This window comes from Artemia sp. Qi Xiang Cuo, chromosome 9 (genome assembly GCF_049724085.1).
Source record: "Artemia sp. Qi Xiang Cuo chromosome 9, ASM4972408v1, whole genome shotgun sequence".
Classification (NCBI taxonomy): domain Eukaryota; kingdom Metazoa; phylum Arthropoda; class Branchiopoda; order Anostraca; family Artemiidae; genus Artemia; species Artemia sp. Qi Xiang Cuo.
This window is the reverse complement of record NC_142802.1, coordinates 46,271,874-46,293,059: the sequence shown is the minus strand read 5'-3', so window position 1 is coordinate 46,293,059 and position 21,186 is coordinate 46,271,874. Positions and strand designations below refer to the sequence as shown.

Sequence of the window (21,186 nt, the reverse complement as noted above, 5' to 3'; positions counted from 1 at the left end):
TTGTGTGTGTGTGTTTGTGTGTGTGTAAGTTTCTTTGTGCATGTGTAAGTTTTTGTGTGTGTGTGTAACTTTTTTGTGTGTATGTAAGTTTTTTTGATGTTTAAGTGTGTTGTCTGATTTAAGATTTTGTGTTTATGTAAGTTTTTGTGTGTGGTTTAGTTTTTGTGTTGAAGTTTTGTTGTGTTTTGAAGTTTTTTTTTGTGTGTGTGTAAGTTTTTGTGTGTGTGTATTTTTATTGGTGTATAAGTTTTTGTGTGTGTGTGTAAGTTTTTGTGTGTGTGTAATTCTATGCGTTAGTGTAATATTTTTATTTTTTGTAAGTTTTTGTGTGTGTGTGTGTGTTTTTTTTGTTTAGTTTTTTTGTGTGTGTGTAAGTTTTTTTGTTTTTTTTATTTTTTGTTTGTTTGTTTATTTTTGTTTGTGTTTTTAAGTTTTTTGTGTGTGTAAGTTTTTGTGTGTGTGTTTTGTGTGTGTGTAAGGTTGTGTGTGTGTGTTTGTTTTTGTGTGTGTGTGTGTATTTGTGTTTATTTTTATGTGTTGGTATGTGTGTGTGTGTGTATTAGTTTTTGTGTGTGTAAGTTTGTTTTTGCGTACAAGTTTTTGTGTGTGTGTAATTTATTGTGTGTTTGTGTGTTTTTGTTTTTTTGTGCGTGTAAGTTTTTGTGTGTGTACCCATATCAATTCTATTTTCCTAAAATAATATAAAAATTTCCACTTAAATTCAGATTTTTCTCGGACAGATGAAATAATTTAAAATACTGCTCTAAATTCTTGATAGAAGATAGAAAAGTTCAAGTTCTCTTCTGTATTTTACCAAATAACATAATTAGATTCTAATTTCTCCAGAGAAAATAAAAACCTTCCACTTCAGTTTTAAGTTCACCAATACAGTAAAAATTTAAAGTTCACTTATAAATTTTTCAGTATAAGATATTAAAAGTTATAATATGATTCTGATTATTTTTCAGTAAGATAAGAATTTTCACTTTAATTCTAAATTTTCTTAAATTTGATTTCCACCTTTCGCCAAGAGATGCAAAAATTTAAACTTCTGTTCCAAATTTTGTAAATGAAGAAGAAAAGTTCACATTCGATTCTGAATTTTCTCAATGAAAAGAAATAAGTTATTGATCAATTCCATTTTCCCAAAATAATGTAAAAAGTTTCCACTTCAGTACAGATTTTTCTAAAAGAGATGAAAAAATTTAAAATACTGTTCCAAATTTTTCTTAGAAGATAGAAAATTTCAGGTTCTCGTCTGAATTTTAGCAAAGAATACAAGTCAATTCTAATTTGTCGAGAGAAAATAAAAAGCTTCCACAGATTATTTTCCGTAAAGATAAAAACTTTCGCTTTAATTCTAAATTTTCTGAAATTCAATTTCGTCGCATCTCAATGAGATAAAAAAATTTAAAGTTCTGTTCCAAATATTTTACCTGAAGAAGAAAAGTTCAACTTAAATTCTGAATTTTCTCTATGAAAATTAAATAAGCTATTGATCAATTCTATTTTCCTAAAATAATATAAAATTTTATACTTCAATTCAGATTTTTCTCAAAGATACGATAAAATTTTAAATACTTTTCAGAATTTTTCTTACAAGATAGAAAAGTTCAAGTTCTCATCTTAGTTTTACAAAAGATTATACTTCAATTCTAATTTCTACGAAGAAAATGAAAAGCATCCACTTCATTTCCAAGTTGACCAAGACATAAAAAATTTAAAGTTCGATCTAAATTTTCCCGTAGATGACAGGAAAAGTTATGCTATGATTGTGATTATTTTCCGTGAAGATGAAAACTTTCACTTTAATTCAAAATTTTCTTAAATTAAGCTCCGACTTTTCAGAGATGAAAAAATTTAAAGTTATGTTCCAAATTTTTCATTGAAGATGGGAAAAGTTATACTTTGATCGTTACTATTCAATTTCTCTTCTGAATTTTACCAAAGAATTTAATTCAATTCTAATGTTTCCAGAGAGAATCAAAACCTTCCACTTCAGCTTTAAGTTCACTAAGAGATAAAAAATTTAAATTTAAGTTCTAATTTTTTCAGTAGAAGATAAGAAAAGTTATATTATGATTTTAATTATTTTCTAGGAAGATAAAAGGTTTTACTTTAATTCTAAATTTTCTTAAATTCAATTCCGACTTTTCTCAATGAGGTGAAAAAATTTAAAGTTCTGTTCCAAATATTTTCTCGGAAGAAGAAAATTTCAACTTCGATTCTGAATTTTCTCACTGAAAATGAAATAAGTTATTGATCAAGTCTATTTTCCCAAAATAATATAAAAAGTTTCCACTTCAGTTCAGATTTTTCTCAAAAAGATGAACAAATTTTAAATACTGATCCAAATTTTTCATAGAAGATAGAAAAGTTCAAGTTCTCTTCTGAATTTTACCAAAGAACACAATACAATTCTAGTTTCTCCATATAAGATAAAAAGCTTCCATAGATCATTTTCTATGAAGATAATAAACTTTACAGCTAGAAAATTGAAAAATTTAAATTCTGATTTTAATTATTTTCTATTAAGATAAAAAGTTTCAATTCAGTTTTAAATTATCTCAAAGAAGTGAAGAAAAGTTCAACTTCGATTCTGAATTTTAACAATGAAAATGAAATGAGTTATTGATCAATTCTATTTTCCCAAAATAATATAAAAATTTTCCACTTCAGTTCATATTTTTCTCAAACAGATGACAAAATTTTAAATACAGTTCCAAATTTTTTCATATAAGATACAAAAGTTAAAGTTCTCTTTTGAATTTTACCAAAGAAAATAATTAAATTATAATTTCTCCAGAGAAAATAAAAAGCTTCCACGTCAGTTTTAAGTTCACCAAGACATAACAAATTTAAAATTGAGTTCAAAGTTTTTCAATTGAAGATAGGAAAAGTATAACAATGATTTTTATTATTTTCATGAAGATAAAAAGTTTCTCATTATTTCTAAATTTTTTTTAGCTCAGTTCAAACCTTTCTCAAAGAATTTAAAAAAAGAATTGTTCTGTTCCAAATATTTTTCCGGAAGAAGAAAAGTTAAATTTAGATTCTGAATTTTCTAAATTAAAATGAAATAAGCTATTGATCAATTATAATTTCCTAAAACAATATAAAATTTTCCACTTCACTTCATATTTTTCTCAAAGGGATGAATATTACAGTTCCAAATTTGTTAATAGAAGATAAAAAAGTTCAATTTCTCTTCTGAATCTTACCAAAGAACATAATTTAATTATGATTTATCCAGAGAAAATAAAAAGCTTCCACATCAGTTTTAAGTTCACCAAGACATAACAAATTTAAAGTTCAGTTCTAAATTTTTACATAGAAGATAAGAAAAGTTATACTATGATTTTGATTATTTTCATAAAGATAAAAAGTTTCAATTTAATTATAAATTTTTTGAAGTTCGATTCTGACCTTTCTCAAAGAGTTTAAAAAATTTAAAGTTATGTTCCAAATATTTTTCAGGAATAAGAAAAGTTCAATTTTGATTCTGAATTTTCTCAATGAAAATGAAATAAGCTATTGATCAATTCTATTTTCCCAAAATAATATAAAAATTTTCCACTTCAGTTCAGATTTTTCTCAAAGAGATGAAAAATTTAAAATACTATTCCAAATTTTTCATAGAAGATAGGAAAAGTTATACTTTGATTGTGAATATTCTTCATGAAGATATGGAGCTCCACTTTAATTCTGAGTTTTCTCGAAGAAGTGCAAAATGTACAAGTTCTCTTCTGAATTTTCTTAGAGAAGAGAAAAAAGTTAGCTCAATTCTGAAATTTACCATTGAAAATGAAAAGCTTCCATTTCAGTTCATAATTTCTCAAAGACATAAAAATTTAAAGTTCAATTCTAAATTTTTCCTTAGAAGATAGGAATGACTATACTATGATTGTGATTATTTACCATGAAGATAAAAACTTTACCTTTATTTATAATTTTTCTTAATTTCAGTTCACTTATCTAACCACCAACAACACTAGGTTATGTTAGGGTAGGTATAAATAAATATTAATAAATAATTAGAAACATTTCTCCATGTTTAAGTCAGGTTAGGTTAGGTAAACTTATCACCAGCGCTCATGTTAAGCTAACCTAACCTAACTTAAACATGGTAGAAAAATTAAATTAGGTTAGGTTAGGTTAGATTAGGTTAGGTTAAGTTAGGTTAGGTTAGGTTAGCCTACGGACGCGTGCGTACGTAGGGTAACTAATCCTAACCTAACTTAACCTAACCTAACTTAATCTATCCTAACCTAACCTAATTTAATATTTTTAACATGTTTAAGTTAGGTTAGGTTAGCTTATCATGAGCGCTCGTTATATGTTAAACTAGCTTAACCTAACTTAAAAATGGAGAAATGTTTATAAATATTTAGTAATATTTATTTATACCTAACCTCTAACCTATTGTTTTTGTTGGTTAGATGAATGAACTGAATTTAAGAAAAATTAGAAATAAAGTGATACTTTTTATGTTCATGGTAAATAATCACAATCATAGTTTAGTCATTCCTATATTCTATGGAAAAATGTTGAATTGAACTTTAAATTTTTTATGTCATTTAGGAATTAGGAACTTAAATGGAAGCTTTTTCATTTTCAATGTTAAATTTCAGAATTGAGCTAACTTTTTTTATATTATCTAAGAAAATTAAGAGGAGACCTTGCGCATTTATTACTACTTCGAGAAAACTCAGAATTAAATTGGGGTTCTATATTTTACTTAAGAATAGTCAAAGTCACAGAATAACTTTTCCTATCTTCACTGAAAAATTTGGAATAACGTTATAAATTTTTTAATCTCTTTGATAAAAATCTGACTTGAAGTGGAAATTTTTATATTATTTTAGGAAAAGATAATTGATCAATAGTTTATTTATTTTTCATTGAGAAAATTTAGAATAGAAATTTAACTTTTATTCGTTAGGAAAAATATTTTGAACAGAACTTTTAATTTTTTATTATCTTTGAGACAGGTCAAAATGGAATTTAAAAAAATTTAGAAATAAAGTGAAAATTTATATCTTTATGAAAATAATTAAAATCATAGTATAACTTTTCTTGTCTTCTATGGAAAAAATTATAACTGAACTTTAAATATTTTATGTCGTGGTCAACTTAAAACTGACATGGAAGATTTTTATTTTATATGTGGAAATTATAATTAAATTAGGTTATTTGGTATGATTCAAAAGAGAACTTGAACATTTCTATCTTCTATGAACAAAATTGGAAATGTATTATTAATCTCTTTGAGAAAAATCTGAATTGAAGTAGAAAATTTTATATTATTTTAGGAAAATAGAATTGATCAAGAACTTATTTCATTTTAATTTAGAAAATTCAGAATAAACATTTAAAGTTTCTTATTAAAGACAAATATTTAGAACATAACTTTAAATTTTTTAAACTCCTTGAGAAAGGTAAAAATTGAATTAAAGAAGAATTTGAATTAAAGTTAAAATGTTCATCTTCATGAAAATAATCAAAATCATAGTTTAAATTTTCTTATCTTTTATTGAAAAATTTAGAACTGAACTTTAAATTTTTTATGTCTTGGTGAACTTAAAACTGACGTGGAAGCTTCTTATTTTCTATGGAGAAATTAGAATTTAATTATATTCTTTGGTAAAATTCATAAGAGAACTTGAAATTTTACATCTTCTATGAAAAAATTTTTAATTTTATCTTAAATTTTTTAATATGTTTGAGAAAAATATGAACTGAAGTGTAAATTTCTCTTATTATTTTTGTGGAATAGAACTGATCAATATTTATTTTCATTTTCATTATGGAAATTCAGAATTGACGTTAAAATTTTCTTAACTTCTTTGAGAAAATTTAAAATTTAAGTGAAACTTTTTATATCAATAGAAAATAATCACAATCATAGTATAACTTTTCCTATCTTGTAGGTAAAATTTTTGCTATATTCATGTAAAATAATCTATGGAAGCTATTCATTTTATATGGAGAAATTAGAACTGAATTGTTGCCTTTGGTAAAATTAAGAAGAGAACTGGAACTTTTCTATCTTCTATGTAAAATTTGGATCAGTATTTAAAAATTGTCCATCTTTTTGAAAAAAGTCTGAACTGTAGTGGAAACTTTATGTTATTTTCGGAAAATGGACTTGATCAATAAATTATTTCATTTTCATTGAGATAATTCAGAATCGAAGTTGAACTTTTCTTCTTCCGGGACAATATTTGGAACAGTACTTTAAATTTTTTCATCTCATTGAGAAAAGTCAGACTTGAATTTAAGAAAAATTATAATTCAATTGAAACCTTTTATATTCCTAGAAGATAATAAAAATCATAATATAACTTTTCTTATATTCTAGGTAAAAATTTAGAAATGAAATTTAAATTTGTTATCTCTTGGTGAACTTAAAGCTGAAGTGGAAGCTTTTTATTCTCTGTGTAGAAAATAGAATTGAATTAAATTCTTTGGTAAAATTAAAAAGTGAACTTAAATATTCAATATAAAAGTATAACTTTTAATATCTTCAATTAAAAATTTGGAACTGAACTTTGAATTTTTTAATCTCGTTGTGAAAAGTCGGAGCTGAATTTAAGAAAATTTAGAATTAAAGTGAAACTTTTTATCTTCACGGAAAATAATCACAATCTTAGCATAACTTTTCCTGTCATCTACGGGAAAATTTAGAACTGAACTTTAAATTTTTTATGTCTTGGTCAACTTGAAACTGGAGTAGATGCTTTTTATTTTCTTCGGAGATATTATAATTGAAGTATACTCTTTTGTAAAACTCAGATGAGAACTTGAACTTTTCTATCTTGTAATAAAAATTTGGAATAGTATTTTTAATTTTATCATCTCTTTGAGAAAAATCTTAATTGAGGTGTAGAATTTTATATTATTTTAGGAAAATAGAATTGATCAATAGTTTGTTTCTTTTTCTTTGAGAAAATTCAGAATCAAAGTTGAACTTTGCTTCTTACGGGGGAATATTTGGAACGGAACTATAAATTTTTTCATCTCTTGGAGAATGGACTGAATTGAATTTAAGAAAATTTAGAATTAAAGTGAAAGTTTTTATCTTCACGGAAAATAATCTGTTTACGCTTTTTATTTTATCTGGTGAAATTAGAATTTAATTGTGTTCTTTTGTAAAATTCAGAAGAAAACTTGAACTTTTCTATATTCTTAGAAAAATTTGGAAGTATTTTAAATTTTTTAATATCTTTGAGAAAAATCTGAACTGAAGTGGAAACTTTTTATATTATTTTAGGAAAATAGAATTGATCAATAACTTATTTCATTTTCATTGAGAAAATTCAGAATCGTAATTGAACTTTTCTTCTTCCGGTACACTATTTGGAACAGAAGTTTAATTGTGTTGATCTCATTGTGACAAGTTAGAATTGAATTTAAGAAAATGTAGAATTAAAGTGAAACTTTTTATCTTCATGGAAAATAATCAGAATCATAGTATAACTTTTCCTATCTTCTACGGAAAAATTTAGAAGTGAACTTTAAATTTTTCATGTCTTGGTGAACTTAAAACTGAAGTGGAAGCTTTTTATTTTCTCTGGAGAAATTGGAATCTAAGTATGTTCTTTGGTAAAATTCAGAAGAGAACTTGAGCTTTTCTATCTTCTATCAAGAATTTAGAACAGTATTTTAAATTCTTTCATCTGTTTGAGAAAATCTGAATTGAAGTGAAAAATTTTTTATTATTTTAGTAAAATAGAATTGATATGGGCACACACACAAAAATTCACACACACACAAAAGCATACACACACACACACACAAAAAAACATACACACACAAAAAAAACTTACACACAAAAAAAAAATTACACACACAAAAAAAATGAAACGCACACAAAAAAATACACACACACACAAAAACATAAACCCACACAAATAGAAATACACACACACACAAAAAATTACACACAAAAAAAAAAATAAACACACACAAAAAATTACACACACACAAAAACATACACACACAAAAAAAACTAAAACGCAAAAAAAAAATAAAACCCCCAAAAAAAATAAAACAAACACAGAAAAATACACACACACAACAAAAAGTACACACACACACACAAAAAATTACACACACAAAAAAAACTAAAACACACACAAAATATTACACACACACAAAAAAATACACACACACATAATAAAACAAAAACGAAAAAAAATACACACACACAAAATAATACACACACACAAAAAATATTATAAGAAAATAAAAATACACACACACAAAACAATACACACACACAAAAAAAAACTTAATAAAAACATCTCAAATAAACACACACAAACCCATACACACACACAACTTAAAAAAACACAACTCAAAAATAAATCAGAAAGCTACCAATACACACACAAAAAACTAAACAATACACAAAAAACATACACACACAAAAAATCAACCACATGCACAAAAAAACTTAAACAAGAAAACAATAATACACACACAAAAACTTAACAAAAAAAAAAATACACACAAAAACTACAATAAACCCAACAACCTTACACACACACAAAAACTTACACACACACACATAAAATTACACACACACAAAAAAACAAAACAAAGAAAACAATAATACACACACAAAAAATAAAACAACCAAACAAAATAAAAAGAAAACATAAAAAATACACACACACAAAAACAAAAAAATAAACAAAAACTAAAACAAACACACGAAAGATAAAACACAAATAAAAAATTACACACACACAAAAACAACAACACACAAAAAAAATTAAACACATACAAAAACTTACACACACACACAAAAAATAAAAAAAAAAAAAAAAATATAACAAAAAAAAAAAAAAAATGACACACAAAAAAAAAACTTACACACACAAAAAAACAAAAACACAAAAAAATAAACAAACACAAAAAATTAAACACACACAAAAAAAAAACATAAAAAAATGAAAACTAAAACAAAAAAAAAAATACACACACACAAAAACTAAAAAAAAAAAACAAACTTACATACACACAAAAACCTAACACGCACAAAAAAATTAACAAAAAAAAAAAAAATTAAACACACACAAAAAATTAAACATTCACAAAAAAACTTACACACACACAAAAACTTAAACACACACTACATACACACAAAAACTTACATACACACAAAAACCTTACACACATACAAAAAACTTACATATACACACATAAACTTACACACACATAAAAACTTACACACACACAAAAACTTACACACACAAAAACTTAAACACACACAAAAAACTAAAAAACAAACAAAAAATAATTAAACACACAAATAAAAACAAAAACAAAAAAAAACAAAAATACAAACTAACACACACACACGAAAACTGACACACCCATAAAAGATTACACACACACACAAAAACTAACACACACACACAAAAAAAAACTCTAAGATAAGACTATAATCTAAAAACTCTAAATTATTAACTAAACCTAAATTAAACTATAACTCTAACTGAAACTCAAAGGTAAAACATCAAACTCTTAACTAAAATTAAACTAAAATAGAACTCTAACAAAAACTCTAAGCTAAGACTCTAAGCTAAAATTCTAAACTCTTAATTAAAACTAAAATAAACTAGAACTTAAATAAAAACTCTAAGCTAAAAACTCTAAACTCTTAACTAAAACTAAACTAGAACTCTAACTGAAACTCATAGTTAAGAGAATCAAAATCTTAGCTAAAATTAAACTAAACTAGAACTCTAATAAAAAAAACTCTAAGATAAAATTCTAAAATCTTAAATAAAACTAAACTAAACTAGAACTCAAAATAAAAATCTAAACTAAGACTCTAAGGTAAAACACCAAAGTCTTAACTAAAACTAAACTAAAACTCTAACTGAAACTCAAAGTTAAAAAAGTTAAACTCTCAAATAAAATTAAACTAAACAAGAACTCTAACAAAAAACACTAAGCTAAGACTAAGCTAAAACTATAAAATCTAAAATAAAATTAAAATAAAATATAACTCTAACAAAAACTCTAAGATAAGAATATAAGCTATATCACTAAGCTATTAACTAAAACTAAACTAAACTAGAATTTCAACAAAAACACTATGCTACGACTCTAAGCTAAAAACTCCAAACTATTAACTAAAACTAAACTAAACTAGAAGTCTAATTAAAACTCAAATGTCAGACATCAAACTCTTAGCTACAATTAAACTAAAATAGAACCCTACCAAACTATCTAACCTCAGACTCTAAGCTAAAAAACTAATCTAATAAATAAAACTAAACTAAAATATAACTTAAACAAAAACTCTAAGCTAAAAAATATAAACTATTAACTAAAACTAAACAAGAACTCTAACTGAAACTCAAAGGTAAAACATCAAACTCTTAACTAAAATTAAAGTAAACTAGAACTCAAACCAAAAAAGTGGCGCATCCCTGCGGCGCATCCCTGCGGCGCTTCCTGCGGCGCTTCCCTGCGGCGCATTCCTGCGGCGCATCCCTGCAGCGCATCCCTGCGGCACTTCCCCCGACCCGCAGCGCATCCCCCTGCGGCGCATCCCCATGTGGCGCATTCCTGGCCCGCGGCGCTTCTCGGGCCCGGGGGACCTTTGCGGACCGGGGGGGGGCCTTTGGGGTCCGGGTGCCCTTTGGGGGTCTGGGGGACACTTGAGGACCGATTGGTCCTTTGGGAGCCGGTTGGCCCTTTGGGGGCCGGGGGAGGGCCTTTGGGGGCCGGGGAAGGGCCTTTGGGGGTCTGGGGGACACTTGAGGACCGATTGGACCTTTGGGAGCCGGTTGGCCCTTTGGGGGCGGGGGGTGGGCCTTTGGGGGTCCGGGGGGCCAATTGGGGGCCTGGAGGACATTTGGGGACCGGTGTAGGGCCTTTGGGACCCCGTTGGTCCTTTGGGAGCGCGATGGGCCTTTGGGGGGCCCGGGGGTGCCCTTTGGGGGTCTGGGTGGGCCTTTGGGGGCGCCGGTGGCTCTTTGGGAGCCCGGGGGGGACCTTTGAGGACCGGGGGAGGGTCTTTGGGGTCCGGGGTGCCCTTTGGGGGTCCGGGGGCCCTTTGAGGACCAGAGGAGGGCCTTTGAGGGTCTGAGGAGGGCGTTTGGGGGGCTGGGGCTCTATGGGAGCTTGGGGAACCTTTGAGTACCGGGGGCTTCCTTCGGGGTTGGGGTGGGGGATCGGAACCCTTTGGGGTTGGGGTAGAGGACCTCACAACACTGTTCAAATGGAACTTGTGTATTATAACGACCACAGAGTTTCACCCTCAAATTCTCTTCTAAAACCTTTCCTAAAATCTTCTTTCAAATGTCTCTAACTGTTTCGCCGAAATAATCCCATAAAATATCTAAAAACCGTTTCGCCCAAATAATCCCTAAACGTAATTTCAGCGTGTTCCTTTTGTTTGGCATCTCTGCGCTAACGCATTTCAAATTTCTAGGAAACCCTTTCCTACGTTAATCTCTTCATCTCATAAATTTTCCTAGCTAAACTATTAGGGTTTCGTTAGAATATCAATTTATCTCTCCGACTTAAAGCTCCGTGAAGCCGTATTTAAAAATAGAATTTCTATCTCTTTAGACTCCCGCATAATTCCAAGATAACAAGTGATGTCAATTATAATTCCTGACACTAAAGATCAATGAAGCCCTATTTAAAAATAGAATATTAATTTTTCTCTCTGACCTAAAGAACGTTTATCCCTCAGACCTAAGATTAAAGAAGCCTTAATGTTTCTTAATTCTCCCCTTCGTCAATTACAATTCCTGACACTAAAGATCAATGAAGCCCTATTTAAAAATAGAATATTAATTTTTCTCTCTGACCTAAAGAACGTTTATCCCTCATACCTAAGATTAAAGAAGCCTTAATGTTTCTTAATTCTCCCCTTCATGAATCAATAATTTCCCCTAGCGATTATGTAAATCAATTTCTCAGGTTAAGCTAACCAAACAACAATGAAGATATGTTTGTTTCTTAATCCCTCCCTTCGTGAATCAATAATTTCACCTAGCGCTCATGTAAATCCAAGTAAGAAAACCCATGTTTTTTCATTCTCACTGAGAAAACTATATAATAGACATGAATTGCTGTTGACATCCATAACTGTGACAAAGTTCCTGTTTTTCAAATTCTCACTGACAAAAACCATAAAACATCCATAATTTGATGTTGACATCCGAGAAGAACATCAAATAAATCGACCTTGGAAAAAGAGGTCATTGAGCGATTACGTAATCTTTCTCCCTAGGGACTCTATGACCATATTGTTTCATAATTCCACCCAGACCTGAATCAATAATCCCACCGTCGATTATGTAAATCATCCCTCATGCCATTACACGTGGCCAAACAACAACAACAGATCAATTGACCTTGACCCCCATTAGACTCGATCGATAATCCTTGAATAAATTATGTCCCGTCAGCATTAAACTAAATTGTAGATGGCAGCACATGTGTTCGTACCGGACCTCATAATAGGGTTCTACTGAAGTAGTAAGCAAAAGTCTATCCATATCAAATCCATTAGGGCAACAAAAAGGATGGATAAAAGTAGGGACTTAACTTTTCCCCATAAAATTACAAGAGTTATTTTAAACCTGCACTTAAACTAACCTGTATGAATGACACACTCAGGATCTTTGACTTCTTTCATGTAGAATTCTAGAAGATGAATATCTCTTATATCAACCTTAAAGAAATCCATCAAGTATTCATTTTTACCGTCAGTCATAGAAAGTATTTTATGGTTGTCAATATCTCCTGATGATGAAGAAAAATTTTGCTCCTCAAAAAAAGGCTCCTCTGTAATTCCTTCCATAAGATAGGAGGAAGGCAAGCACGTCTTAAATAGCCACTCATCAGAAGGCAGCCGAATGTCTAATAATGTCACTTTAAAACCTGCTAGCAATAACGCTTTTCCAATGTGAAAGCCAATGTAACCACCTCCACCAATTATTATGAATGACATTATTATGTATGACGTTCTTCTCTAATGAACGATATTGGTTACACAGACCTTAAAAATTATATCAAAATCAGTTGTTGAATTATCTTTCTAAGTATAAACTATAATGTATTTGAGGGAAAAAATTGCTATATTTTTTTTCTGTTCCCTTGAGCTTACTAAAAAACAAAGAAGAAGTCTAAGCAAATAATGACTGTTAAAATTGTTGGCTGATTTACACACTAAAATCCAGTAGATTATCTATATTAAAAAAGAATATTTATAGGCACGCTTGAATCTTAAAGTCTTTAAAAGGCTTCAAAAAGCTTATTAATTACCCCTTAAAGCCATCAAGATTGTTCTCTTGATGTCCTTAATGGTTTTCAAACCTTTGAAACAGACCTGGTAGTACAGTCAAGCAAATCTTCAGTTTAGGTTCAATTTCATTTGGATAGGATAGTGCTTTCAGTGTTATTGCTTACAGTACACCTTAATTAAATTTCTAGTTTCAATTAGTCCTATGTGTAAGGCAAGCAGGAAATAATTATGTATACTAGAAAGCTGACATTCGGGAAAATACTTTGACGTTTTTATACTGATTTACAGTTGTTCTGCTCTTTCATTGACTTCTTGCTTCATGGATTTTATCCATGTTGGAGATACAATAATTTGCAATCATATTACAGTACATGTACTTGGTTAGAATTATAATTAAGCGGGTTCACTACATAATTCTACAACAGAGTTCCATGGCAAATAAGAAAACTGAGATATTTTCTAAATTTAGGAATATAATGCCTTACATACCCATGCAGCCTACAACAGGCATATACAGATAAATTCAGTGTGTTGTTTTTATGCAGTCATATTGTTTATATCCAATTTATATCAATTTTTAAATGAATTCAGGCAATGCAGTGTTAATAATTGCAGCATACTTATTGCCTTATAATTACAAAACCAGCTTTCACAACCAAGTATGATTAAGCATCTTTGCATTGTCTTTCTTTTTTCTTGAAGACATAGCTTCCTCAGGATCAGCTACTCTAAACCTCTGAACTATCCTAGAATTTCGTGACCATGCAGTCATATTGTTTATATCCAATTTATATCAATTTTTAAATGAAACAGGGAATAGTTGGTGTAAACACGAAAATTCAAACTGCATTGACGTGAACTAGCTTATTGTTATAAGTTATTTGCAAAAAAGGTATTTAGTGAGCCTGAAGAAACGTGAATGAACTTTTCTTTTATCAGACTTGATAAAAATCTCCCAAAAGGGGGCAAAATACAGAATGTGGGAAAAGGCAAATGAATTAAAAGAATATTTCAAGTGAAGCACAATTTTGCAGCAACTATGGATGCAGTGGCAATTCTACATGAAATATGACTTATCAGAAATTGTTGGGTGTGAGAGAAAACGTGAACTGATTAGGAGGTCAAGCATAGGCATCGTTTAGAGGGGGCAAGGGAGACAGTTGCCCCCCAATAATTGGAAAAAACTAAAATTGATCAAGTAACTTCAAAATGTTACTCATATTGAGTTTTAACTTCGCTCTTTAGTTCCAAAAGATATTTCTTTTAATTAATCCATGATTGTTTCTAATATAAAACAAACGCAAAGACCGGGGTCCATCACATTTCCTAACATGTTCCACATTAACATTTATGCAAATATACTGCCTTTGAAACTTCTGATCCTGCACCATAAACCCCAGAATAATATCATCAAGAAAATAGGAGAGTCTAGTCAATGGCAAAATTGCAAAAATGCTTATACTTCCTGTTTTGCAATGTTCGCTCAAGTAAATTTTTTGTCCTGATATTTAAGATTCTTTTACTCCTTGCAATCTATCAGTTCAAGATTAGGTTTTCTTGTTTTAAAACTTTTGAAAGTGGATACGAATACGCCAACTACATCTGCAAATAGAACATTAATAGAATAATTGAAAAAGTAGGAAGGTAGATACATAGTGAATGCAATTTTCTGAATGAAAAAGAAAAGCAAAATCATTGAAAAAACAAATAAACACTTAGTGCTTTTTATAAAAATATTTGTACTATCACTAGATAGATCAAACAGGTTATAGTTTGATCAGGGAAGTTCGTAGGGGGTAGGGGGATCTGCTCCAGGAATCATTTAATTTTTTATTTTTCACCTCCAACATCTAGTTGAAACTCCAATAATGCTCCAAATTCTCTTATTTGTAATTGAAACACCAAATAAGTGCTGATAACATCCTATTTTTTGCATTTTGGACTCAAATACTAACCCATAAATATAGAATGACCTCTATTTATGATTAAATGAAAAAAGCAAGTTTTTCTTTACAAAAGTAAAGAGCGAGAATATGCCTTCAGCAGAGTAAAAGAATAATTGACATTATAATGAATAATCAACTAAAAGTTAAAACAAAAAACTTAATAAAAATGAAACCAGTAATGAACTTATAAGTTACAAAAATAAAACTAATATTCAACTCAAACTCAAAACAAAAATAAATCACCAAATAATTGAACAAGGAGTTGTCTGTCTTGTACCACAATTATAGTTTTTTTTTCCAAAACAGTTATTATAAGAGTTAAAACAGCATTAGAGATAAAACAGTTAAAAGAAACTGATATTAGACTTAATGAAAAAAATGAAACCAATAATGAACTTGGAATGTACCCAAAATAAAATTGATACTCTAATCAAACTCAAAACGAACAGAAATTACTGGATATATAAAGTGGGAAATTTTCCCCCTTGCACTCCAATCACGTACGTCGCCAGAAAGATATTGTCTATTCCTGCGATTAGTATGACCACAGAAAGACTATTTTTGGTGGTAAGGCTGATAGTGATTATGATAGTGATGTAGAAGAGAAATGGCCTCAGTCCACACAGAGTGGATAAGTTGATTTTCATTCACAGTAACTATAGCCACATCCTGCAGTTCTAATTTACTGCTGAAGTTTGCCTGGGGGATTTTTTTTTTTTTTTACTTACTCTAATATTCAAAGATAAATGATGAATTTTATAATACGGTATTCGAAATTTTGTATACCGTAATTTTTGACGAATAAAAATACTACTAATTTTGATAATTAATTCTGTTAGGAATAAATAACTGTTAGATATTTCAACTACTCTGCAAGGGTTCTGAAATGCCACAACCATTTCGATTCTACCAGATTTCTAATTCTCTTGATGAATAATGAAGAAGACTAGCGCCAGCGACTCGCGAAGTTTCTACCTCATGAATAGGTCCAAATCTGTTGTGAATCAAAGATGGGATTTGAGAAAGACTGATCAAAAATTAAATGTTTTCGGTCAACTATGATCGTGTCAGCCTTCCCTTATAGGTGCGAGGCCGGGGACTAGTGGTAATTATAGTAGCAGTGGTAGCATACAAAAACTCCCTTTTTGAGCGTGTCCCTTATCATTTCCTGAAAGTTCCAAATTGATACACCCAGTCATTCATTAGCTACGCCTTTTTGATAATCCGTAAACGCATAACATGTTTTTATTATGTTCAGCACTCTCCTCAACATTCTCTGAAAGGCTCACATGTTTTCCCTTCGTCATTTCGGAAAATGAAGTTCAAACATGAATACCTTTCTCAGTGACATGTACTATATGTAAAGAACAGCCAAACTTACAGGCCTTAACCTGAGGACTGTGGGGAGGTTGACATTCTCAAAGACATAATATCTGGACCTTTCAATAATGCTGAACAAAATACGAGCCCCCTCGTAGTTCTCTTAAAATTTTGATTGGATGCGTTTTGGGGAATGATAGGATTGTGGGGGGAGTCTGGTTGTCCTCCTTTTACTTTTGAATCTTGAAAACGGCACTAGATCTTCCGACTTCTAATCGAATGAGCCCCATCCAATCCGAATTTTATACAACCATCCCATTTCATAAGAACCTTATATGCCCGGGGCATAACTTACAGCCCTCGCACCTGGGCTCTGGAGGGTTGTTTCCACTCTGAAGGCATTGTTATATGCTTCTTGGGCTTTTGTGAAAGAATGGCTATCTTACAATTCTGATTGGACACATTTTAGGAAAACGGAATGTCAGGGAGGAGGGCTAGTTGCCTTACATCAATTTTGACTCTTAAAAGAGAACTAGAACTATAAATTTCCGATGAAATAAGCTTCCTCTAAAGTTCGAACAACCAACCTTCCACAGAAAGCTTATATGCCCCCAGGACATAACTTACAACCCCGGCCCCCCAACTCTGGGGAGGTTGTGTTACCCCAAAGGCCCTGCTATGTGATCTTTGGACTGCTTTTGAACAAATAGCTATTGAAAAATATTTCAGCAATATAGCACATCAAAAATACAAATTTCTTAATATAATAGCTATAAGATCTATAATATATATTCTCAGTTATTAATCTTATTTTAGAACAAACTTATCTTGTTTTGTGTTTTTTTTAAACAAAAATATCTGTTTTGTGTTCACTTTCCCGTTAAAGACTCAAAAGCCATTCTAATCCATTCATCCTGCAGCATTAAATGATAAAACACATTTAAAATGTTTTAACTTTGATAAATAAAAATATTATTAAAACTTTAAAGTATAGAATGGAAATAAGAGTAAATACTAAGACTAACGGAAATAAGAAAAATACTAAACTGACAATCCACAGCCTGTTTTTTCAGTAAAGTGCAAATTATGTTCTGGTCTTGAGAAGGTATGGGGGTTGTCAAAAACATAATTTCCGGACCTTTCAACTACGCTAAACAAAATACCTATCCCAACATTTTGATTAGATATGTTTTGGGAATTGATGAGCATGGGAGGGGGGCTTGTTGCCCTCCAATCTCTTTTGACTAAGAAAAAGGGCACTAGCCCTTTCAATTTCCAATCAAATGAGTCTTTTTAGAAGTTTCTATGACAACAAATAGCCATCTCAAAATTTCTATCAGATGCATTTCGAGAAAATACAAGGTGTAGGGGAGTATCTACCCTTTGATCACTTTCAATATTAAAAAGGAAACTAGAACTTTTGATTACCAATCCAATGAGCCCCCTCCAAAGTTTATACGATCACCATTTCTATATAAACTTTATATGCCCTTAGGGCATAGCTTACAACCCTTGCCCTGAGGGCTGTGGGGGGTTGTCATCCTCAAAAACATAATTTCTGGACCAAAATTTTGATTGGATGTGTTTGGGGAAGTGGTGGGGGTGCGAGGGAGTTAGATGCTCTCCAATCACTTTTGACTGTTAAAAAGGGCACTAGCCCTTTCAATTTCCAATCGAATCAATTGGATTTCAATTTCAATTTCCATCATCATTGTGCTTTCCTGAGAAAAATTTCAAGTGGTGCAACACAGATCATCCTTACATAACCCAGAAATCAAAGATTTGATTCAGTATAGAATTCAACCAAGAAAAGAAGGGAAAAGAGAAAATGCTAATATGCTCTGCAACAAAGTATGTAAAATGACAAACAAATCTGCAGCTGAGTATTACCACAAAAAAATTGATAGCTTTTTTGAATCAAAGCCTAGCATGTGGTATAAGGAAATAAAACGAATTTGTGGAAAATCCCCTAGTGGTGTTGATTTTTGCTCAGATTCTAATGATGAAACAGTTTCTAACCAGTTCATTTGGCCAGAATAATCCAGTCTTTGTTGCCTCTTGATGTAAATAAAACAAAAACCAAGAGTATCAGAAAATTCCACATGATGGGTACCTTTACCAACTATTTCTGAGGATCGTTTTTAGTAAAATAAAGTAAAGAAACTTAAACAGACTAGTATAACTCCCATAGATATTCCGATTGAACTTATAAAAGCACTTTCTGACAAATTGACTAAGTGACTAATAAAAATTTTTAATTGCTTTACAACTTCTTCAGTTTACCCACAGATATGGAAAACGGGGTATGTTACTCCAATCCCTAAAAAAGAGACTAAACTTAATTTCGATGGTGTAAAACGAATCACTTTGAACCCCTTGTTCAGAAAAATGTACGAAAGTTTATTATCAAATTGGCGAAAAGCTGAATTTGAACCCCTCCTTGATCCTCATCAGCACGGTAACAGAAAGAATATCAACATCCCATTATCTAGTCAATCTTTTACATTTTATTTTTAAGCATGTTGATGAGCCTGGTAAATGGCTAAACTTAATAACAATTGATTTTAAAAAGGGTTTTGATTTGGTTGATCATAACATTTTAATTTATAAGCTTTTAATTGATTCTAAAGTGATTGCTGCTGTTGTGAAAATCAGGCACTGCAACCGCTCAGGGTTGCAGAGCCTGTTGAGAAACTTCAGCCGGTGTGCTGTGCCCATCAGCAGTTAGCAAAAAGTTTTATACCTAGTTTTGTAAAAATTTATAACAAAAATCAGGAGGATTGATTAGTATTTTTTTAAGTATTTCCTTTTTAATGTTACTATACCAAAGGAATTTGGCAGTGCCATGAAAATTTTGGTGAAAATAAAAGTCGATCTATCTATCTAATGAGCTCTTTTTGAAGTTTTTACAACAACAAATTGCTGTCTCAAAATTTCTGTCAGATGCATTTCAGGCAAATATGAGGTGTGTGTGTGTGCGGGGGGGGGGGTGGGTATCTACCCTTTGATCACTCTCAATCTTAAAAAGGGCAATAGAACTTCTGCTGCATTTCAGAAAAGTACAAGGTGTGTGTGTGTGTGTGGGGGGGGTATCCAACCTCTGATCACTCTGAATCTTAGAAAGGGCACTAGAACTTCTGATTACCAATCCAATGAACCCCCTCTGAAGTTTATCCCATCACCCTGTCTATATATGCCCCGCAGGGCATAACTTACAACCCTTTCCCTGAGGGCTGTGGGGGGGTGTCATCCTCAAAGACATGTTTTCTGGACCATTCAATTACATTAGATCTGTTTGGGGAAATAGTGGGCATGGGAGGAGGGGCTAGTTACCCTCCAATCATTTTTACTATTAAAAAGGGCACTAACCCATTCATTTTCTGATCAAATGAGCTCTTTTCAAAGTTTCTATGACAACAAATGGTCATCTCAAAATCAGATGCATGTCAGGAAAATATGACGTGTGGGGGGAGGGGGAGTGTCTACCCTCTGATCACTCTTAATCTTAAAAAGGCACTAGAACTTCTGATTACAAATCTAATTAGTCCCCTCCAAAGTTTATATAATCGCCCTTTCTATATATGCCTTATATGCCCCCAGACCATAACATTATAACCCTTGCCCTGAGGGCTCTGGGGGAAGGTTTTCATCCTCAAAGACATAATGTCTGGACCTTTCGTTTATATTGAACAAAATGGCTATCAAAAATTTTTATTGGATGTGTTTGGGAAAATGATGGACGTGCAAGGGGGGTAGTTGCCCCCCAATCACTTTTGACTATTAAAAAGGGCTGTAGTACTTTCAATTTCCAATTGAATGAGCCTTATTCGAAGTTTCTAGAACAACAAATGTCCATCTCAAAATGTCTATCAGAGGCATTTTGGGAAAATACAAGGTGTGGGGGAGGTATCCACCTTCCGATCACTCTGAATCTCAAAAGGGCACTAAAACTTCTGATTAGCAATTCAATGAGCCTCCTCCGAAGTTTATACTATCACCCTGTCTACATAAACCCTATATGCCCCCCAGGCATAGCTTACAACCCTTGCCCTGAGGGCTGTAGGGGGATTGTCATCCTCAAATACCATAATTTCCAGACCTTTCAACTACGTTGAATAAAATGGCCATCTCTAAATTTTTATTGAATGTCTTTGGGGAAACATTGGGCATGGGAGGGTGGTTAATTACTCTCCAATCACTTTCGATTATTAAAAAGGGCACTAGCCCTTTCAATTTCCAATCAAATGAGCCCTTTTTGAAGTTTCTACGACAACTCCTTCAATACAAAGTGCCCTGGTCTAAAATATATATATATATATATATATATATATATATATATATATATATATATATATATATATATATATATATATATATATATATATATATATATATATATATATATATATATATATATATATATATATATATATATATATATATATATATATATATATATATATATATATATATATATATATATATATATATATATATATATATATATATATATATATATATATATATATATATATATATTTATATATATATATATATATATATATATATATATATATATATATATATATATATATATATATATATAAGTAGTATGCGCCTTCTGGATTTGCTTAGCGC

The 21,186-nt window shown here is 30.8% G+C and overlaps 1 protein-coding gene across 1 annotated transcript in view; it reads right to left on the bottom strand.

The window, feature by feature from the left end:
* Nucleotides 1-21,186, bottom strand: part of LOC148948718 (short-chain dehydrogenase/reductase family 42E member 1) — a 53,897-nt gene that overhangs the window by 9,475 nt on the left and 23,236 nt on the right. Inside the window, exon 2 of the mRNA XM_089094064.1 lies at nucleotides 12,634-13,036. Within this exon, the coding sequence (XP_088950190.1) occupies nucleotides 12,634-12,988 (355 nt within the window). The 5' untranslated portion in view covers nucleotides 12,989-13,036. The remainder of the gene's footprint in view (nucleotides 1-12,633; nucleotides 13,037-21,186) is intronic.